Raw genomic sequence first — 6,846 nt, forward strand, 5'->3', positions numbered from 1 at the left:
CCCATACATGTTTCATTGAACTTTACTTATGAAACACAAATTCAATAAAATTACTGTAATATTCAAAGTGGTGATCATGGAGCATTAAATGTGTTACTGGACTCGTGCATGCCCCTTGGAGCCACCCCAGGATACATGATCCAGAGACTCATTCATTGATAGTGACCTAGAGGACAATCACAGGGGGTTCTGAAAAAGTACCTGAAGTAACCAGTGATGTCAGAGAGGTGAATGTGGTGGAGTGGGGGTTGGGTAGGGAAGAGAACACTTGGGAGAATCAATCAAAATTATACAAACTGAAAATGTTTAAGATCCTGGATTCAATATCCAGCACTGAAAGAAGGGTCCCTAGTGGTCAGGTGACTGTTCAGTGCACATAAGACTTGTCCCACAGCAGTCGAAATAGGGAAGATGAACTGAATGGAAGTTCCTGACAATGAGAGAAGTTGGAAGACTGAGCAGAGTCAGAACAGCAGGGGAAATGGGAAACTGAGTAGGTGGTCACGGTTCTGGGAGGGGACAGGTTTTCCTTGTTTAGGCAGCAGAGGTTTGTCTTTCAGTTGAATAAGGAAGTCAGAAGAGAGGTCTGTGGGGTAGGTTTGTTTAGAACAGAAATCAAAGGCCAACACTCCCAAAAGACAGAAATACCATCTGCAAGTTCCATGCTGTGTCTGCTGCTTCCCTTGGCAGCTGCTCTTTTCCCAGGCGGTGACAGTGAAGTTGGTAAGAACTGGGGCATCTGACCAGTTGTGTGCAAGTGTGTGTGTGTGTGTGTGTGTGTGTATGGTGTGGAGATAGCAGTTCCCCCTGCATATACCTGTGGAGAAAGTGCCTGCCATGCTGGCCCCATTCTGAGTGTCCTACTCAAGCTCCCTGTGCCCTTATGGAGGTTGCTGATAGAGCTTGGGACCCTGGGGAAGCAAACGTCAGCTATGCTAACGGTGGCTCTCCATTTCCCCAGATTGTGAGTCTTCCCACTCTGGCACCTTTTCCCCAAGTCTCTCCCTCCCAATGTTCCATTTCTCCCCATTGTATCTATCCTTTTGCCACAGGGTTTGGAGAGCCTGTCTCCTACCATCTCATGCAGACATCAACCTTTCACAACCATTCCTGGGTCCATCAGGGCTCAGGCTGGTTGGGTGAGCTGCAGACTCACAGCTGGAACTTCAGCTCTAATGCCATCATTTTCCTGTATCCCTGGTCCAGGGGCAACTTCAGTAACAAGGAGTTGATGGATCTGGAAAAGTTTATCCAGATACATTTCATTGCAGTTCAGGAATTTGGCGTTAATCACTTGATGTCTGAAGGTGAGTTCAGTTCCCTTGCTGGGGGGAAGAAAGGGAGGTGCAGTGGGTGTCTCAGTTAACTTTTTATTTCTCTAGGAAACAGTCTACTCTGTTTTCTGAATCTCACTCCACTCTCTTCAGCATAAAACTGCAATCACACTCTGGTAACATTCTATAAACCAGACCCTGATTCTTTAAAATCTTCAGTTTTTGCCACTTATAAGCTGCTCTCCCATTGACTGCAAGGCTGGGTTTTATTCTCTTTTTAGAGGCATCCTGTTGCTATCCTTTTCCCCGCCTTCAATCAGATACCTCAGCTTCCTCCCTCTTTGGTTGAATCCTTAAAGTGTGATTTTCTTTCCCATTTAATCTCTTAAGTCATCCCTGTCTGAACCATCATGGTAACCATGGATGGATTCACCCTGGTTCGTTACAGTCTCAGCTTCCTCTCAGTAAGTCCTTTCTCCCCCACATCATCGCTATTACCTTTGAACAGTTCCCTGCCTTCCTCATCATCTCTTCCTCCACCTCCAGTTCCTACCAGTTCCCCTTTCTGTGAACCTCTGATCAAACCACACTTGGGTCCTTTCCCTTAAACTCCCAAACTCCCTTCTGCTTCTATTGTCTTTTGCTTCCTTTTATTCCGTTTTTGTATTTTTCTTCTTTTTCTCCTCTAATTCTTTACTCCTCTTTCCCAGATCCCTTTGAACTACAGATTACAATAGGCTGTGAACTGCACTCTGGAAAGACTTTCGTAGGCTTTGTGCAGGTAGCTACCCAAGGATATGAGTTCCTGAGCTTCCAGAATGAAACATGGCTACCATCTCCAAAGGGTGGAAGAAAGGCCCAGAAAGCCTGCACACTACTCAATCTGAGCCAAGCCTACACACATAGGATACATAGGCTTCTCAGTGACACCTGCCCACGTTTCATCTTGGGTCTTCTTGATGCAGGGAAGGCTCATCTCCAGCGACAAGGTCAGTCTTGGACCCAGTCTCCAAGAATTTTCTATTTTAAAGTCAAATTCAGTATAAAAAGAGAAATGGATAATGAGTGACATTTCCAGACCTGGGAAAAATTTGTCTTTGTAGGCTTTTGTGGAGTCTGAACCTCTCAGTTTGTGTTATAATCTGTGTCTAGATGTCTTTTCTGTCCTTTTCAGTGAAACCTGAGGCCTGGCTGTCTAGTGGTCCTAGCCCTGGACCTGGCCATCTATTATTGGTGTGCCATGTCTCTGGATTCTACCCAAAGCCTGTGTGGGTGATGTGGATGCGGGGTGAGCAGGAGCAGCAGGGCACTCAGAGAGGTGACTTCCTGCCCAACGCTGATGGGACGTGGTATCTCCGAGCAACCCTGGATGTGGCAGCTGGGGAGGCAGCTGGCCTGACCTGCAGGGTGAAGCACAGCAGCCTAGGAGGGCAGGACCTCATCCTCTACTGGAGTGGTAAGAGCTGGGAAACAGGCTGGAGATGGGGGGAGATGGTCTTCTAGCTGGGTATGAGGACCAATTGAAAAATTGGGAATTTAGGGATTTTAGCCCACAAAAGAAGACAAATGTGTTAATCCAAGGCATGGGAGAAATAAAAATGAGGGATCTATAGATGAAGAAAGATGTAGGATGGATGAAGGATTAATCTATGAAAAGAATGAGATAAAAACAGGAAGAAAGATTGGTGAGGTAGAAACTAAAAGAACATAATAAAGGTTAATACAGCAAATGGGGAGAAAATGGGGTAAAACAGGGAGTGAACTTGAAACAGGATCCTTGGTGTCCGCTTGAATCTGCAGCACCTCACAGTTCCCTGGGCTTGATCCTCTTGGCTGTGATAGTGGCCCTGGCTCTTCTGACAGGACTTGGAGTTTGGTTTATGAAACGCTGGTGAGTTCTTTCTATACACCTCTCCTGTTTGTCTCTCCTCCCCAATGGCCTTCCCTTCTTCTTCGTCTTTTTTCTCACTTTTCCTTCTCCTCCCAGCCCCATTCCCACTTCCTCCTCAGATTTCACCTCCACCTTACGAAGGTCTGTTACTTCTCTGTTCTCATTTGCTTCACTTAGGACACACTGTGAAGCTCCCTGCAGTGCTCTCCCTTTGAAGTGAGGACCCAGCCACCCAGGTGCCCTGTATACCCTGAACACCATGTGGTGATGGTGCTTCAACTCTCCTTTGAAACCTTTGTAATTTATTTCTACTGCATGATCAGTTACCAGTATGCACTCAGTGTCATCCAGCAGGATTTGTTGTTCTGACCTGGCTTCTGGGACTTAACTCTGGAATAGGACCCTAGCCAGCTCCCCCTGGTTAGGTAATGAATCATCATGCATTTCAGATTCACATCCTGCAGAGGTCTTCCTGATTCTCAGTGGGAAGCAATCCCTCCTCCATTGTGCTTTCCCATATTTCAACTGTAACTCTCTCACCTTAGCCTCTGTGCGCAGTTGTGTATGTTCATTTATTTTATGTTTTTAGAAATCTGAAAGCAAAGCACATGCTTCTTAAATGTCTATATCCCTGGTGAAGTGTCTGGCCTTAATGTAACATGTTCTCAATAAAAACATGTGTTAAATTTATGTAAGTTTTGTAGTTTTTCTTTCTTCCTTTCTTGTCTTTCTTCCTTGTCTTTCTTCTTCTTTTTTTTTTTTTTTTTTTTTTTTTTTAATTCTCTGCCTTCCTTACACCTGTGTTGTAATTGAGACATTTGATACCCTTCTTTTGAAAAGTCTTGCTTGGCTTGCTTCCCTAATTCTACAGTTTTCTTTCTCTGAGACTCTGAGTTTTGCCTTTTCCCAATTATGTTATTTAATTTTAGGAAAGTATTGTTCTAAGGGTTCTAAGTGAAAGAAGTTAGGAAGGATGAAGGCCCTCCATATTCAGTGCGGTTTTTGGTCAAGCAGCAGCAGATTCATTATATTGGAGTTTGGTTGAAATGTAGTCTGTGGCATGATCTCAGACTTACTGAATTCTACTTTTCATTTTAACAAAATCATCAGAAGATTCACAGGTGCATTAAAGGTTGAGAAGGCACCTCATGGGGGTGATACCCAAAATATGGCACATGTGCATCACTCGAGAGATTAAAAAATAGGAGTAAAAGTGTTGCTGTTAAGGATCAAAGTAGGGTTTAGGTGAGTAATGCACATTCTCATTATTCACAGCAGTTATTTTGCACCCCTCTGTACCTATGACTGACTTCAACAGCCCTGTAAGTACTTCATTTGAGATGTCATTCCAAATATAGAGAGACCAGGGACAGGTGAAAACACATGTAAGAAAATTTCCCATGGATTTCCTCCTGAAAAATTCTTTCCTGCACTCATTGTCCTTCTTCCATTCATCCCACATCTAGCTTTTACTATTTGTAAGGCAAACATTCACTGAGAGTAGTTCCAAAATATAGGAAAATAACTAGCTTTTACTATTCGTTAAGGGCAAACATTGACTGAGAGTAGTTCCAAAATATAGGAAAAAAAATTTGAAAATGAAGTTTTGATGAGAGCAGAGGAAAAGGTAAAAACGTGGGATGGGGGAGTGAACAGTGCCAGCTGAAGTCTTTTTACTTGGATTGGACATGATCGGTTACCAGCCCTGTAGCTTCCAGTCCACTGTTCCACATTTGCATGGCAGCAAGGTGGTTTCAGTTGATTGATTTCACTCAGCTGTGATGATCAGCCCAAGGCAATCATGAGATCCCACCCTTGACACTGTGATATACTAAAGAATGAACTGGTAACCTATAATTTAAGACAGACATCATATAGAATCATTTACATTGACTCAAAGAGATGGGTCAGGGTATGCACCTGTCCTAATGTGACTAGTTCACTTTATATGCATCCAATTTTCATTTTTTATGGAAGGCGAAAGAAATGCTCTCTCTTGTTCTGGATGCTATCCTGTTGGGTATAAATTGCTCAAGTTACTTTTCCAGCACCAGAGAAATAAGTTAATGGATGGAAACATACAGAGAAGTAGTTGGAGGTTATGAACTCACTGAAGTGTCTAGATTAAACCATACCCAAAGCTGGAATGGCTCATGAATTTCTCAGTTCTGTTGGTCAATACACTTCTCTTAGTTTTTCCATGTCATTAAATTTTGTGTTTTCTTGTTGATGCACTCAGACCTCGGAGGACTCAGCTGATTTCTACTTTTGGTTGCAACATTCTATTTCTTCCTTCTTCCTGAGATTGGCTATTCCTTAAAACTGATCACTTTTATTTTATTTTTCAAACCAGTTCTAATCTTGTTAAACTTTATACCATTTTGATTTTAACTGTGACATGTGGATCAATGTCTCTCTGGCACTCTTCATGAATTTCTGTCAAACTACTGACCAAGAACCAAAATTGTGATTATGCTCCTGAGTGAGTAATTTCCAAAAGTTTCCTTAAATATTTTCTTCAGTTGAATGAAGGCACAATATATTCTGTCAGTCTTTTGAGGGATGAAAAGATGATCTTGCTCTAGCTTTAATAAGAAGATTAAAATTTTACAAAATAAAGTATGTGAATAAACCACTCACAGATGAAAACATGAAGAGATAAAAGCATATGAATGATGCACAAATACACTAGTAATTAGAGAAGAGAAAATGAAAAGAAAATATCATTTTACATTACCAACTTGGCAAAACAGAAAGCCAGAAAAACCCAGTGTCTGCAATGATGGGCAATAGGTGGGAATCCTTATGCACTGATGATGGTGAAGTGATTCTGGAGAGCTTGTGGCAGTGTCTTATCTATGTACATGTTGACCTTGAAACTCACTTATGAACATAGGTCTCCAAAGTTCCATGAGGGAACACAAACCATGATGTTTATCACAACAATTTAATGTTAATGAGGTGTTAGAGGCAACTCAGATATGTCCACCCTATGGGACCACATTAGTGAAATGTGGTGGATGTACACTAAGAAATCCTACATAGAAGGTAGATACAGGCTAGACATAGGGTGATATGGGAAGGTCCTTAAGAGAATGCTGAATGAAATGCATTAAGCATGAAGCATAGCTTTCTGCTTTTGGTTACAATGTAAGTTGTACACAAAAGCAACACATTTTAGAAGAATATAGACATAGAAGGATGATACATTAATATATTAGTATGTGGGGGAAAGGTAAAAGCAGGGATGAAGAAATCAAATAGTTTGAACAGTTAAATAAAGAAGCATGATTGGAAGCGGGGATAGGAGAAGGAAACACAGTAGAATGAATCTGATGTAATTTTTCTATGTACATATACGAATATACCACAGTGAATCTCACCATTGTGTACATTCACAAGAAAGGGTCCTAATTAAAATAAGATACATTTCATGCTTGTATAATTATATTGAAATGGATTCTACTATCATGTAAACTAAAAGAACCAATAAAAATATGAAAAAAGCATGATTAGAGTGAATGATTTTGTAAGCCATAAATTCAGGAAAATAATGAACTCAATAAGTACTTAAGATTTCAAAGACAGAGCACAATGCACAAAAAATTTGGAAAATAATTATGTTCCATAGAATAGAGACTGAATTGTAATGACAATTGTGCTCTGGATACTTTCTTAGAG

At 41.4% G+C, this 6,846-nt stretch overlaps 1 protein-coding gene across 1 annotated transcript; it reads left to right on the top strand.

The window, feature by feature from the left end:
* The first annotated feature begins 514 nt into the window (after positions 1-514).
* LOC306638981 (T-cell surface glycoprotein CD1a-like) lies at positions 515-3,628 on the top strand. The gene is made up of 6 exons (XM_079102430.1): positions 515-723; positions 1,053-1,307; positions 1,985-2,263; positions 2,449-2,730; positions 3,075-3,165; positions 3,343-3,628. Exons 1-6 carry the CDS (start codon positions 663-665, stop codon positions 3,383-3,385), a joined length of 1,011 nt encoding a protein of 336 aa, XP_078958556.1. The 5' UTR covers positions 515-662; the 3' UTR covers positions 3,386-3,628.
* The last annotated feature ends 3,218 nt before the right edge of the window (positions 3,629-6,846 follow it).

The sequence above is a fragment of the Sciurus vulgaris genome (genome assembly GCF_902686455.1).
Source record: "Sciurus vulgaris genome assembly, chromosome: 1".
NCBI lineage: Eukaryota > Metazoa > Chordata > Mammalia > Rodentia > Sciuridae > Sciurus > Sciurus vulgaris.

Coding starts and splice junctions, on each gene's coding strand:
- LOC306638981 (XM_079102430.1), top strand. CDS start 663: ATGCTGTGTCTGCTGCTTCCCTTGGCAGCTGCTCTTTTCCCAGGCGGT. Junction 1,308..1,984: donor TAATCACTTGATGTCTGAAG/GTGAGTTCAGTT, acceptor CCTCTTTCCCAG/ATCCCTTTGAACTACAGATT. Junction 3,166..3,342: donor GTTTGGTTTATGAAACGCTG/GTGAGTTCTTTC, acceptor TGCTTCACTTAG/GACACACTGTGAAGCTCCCT.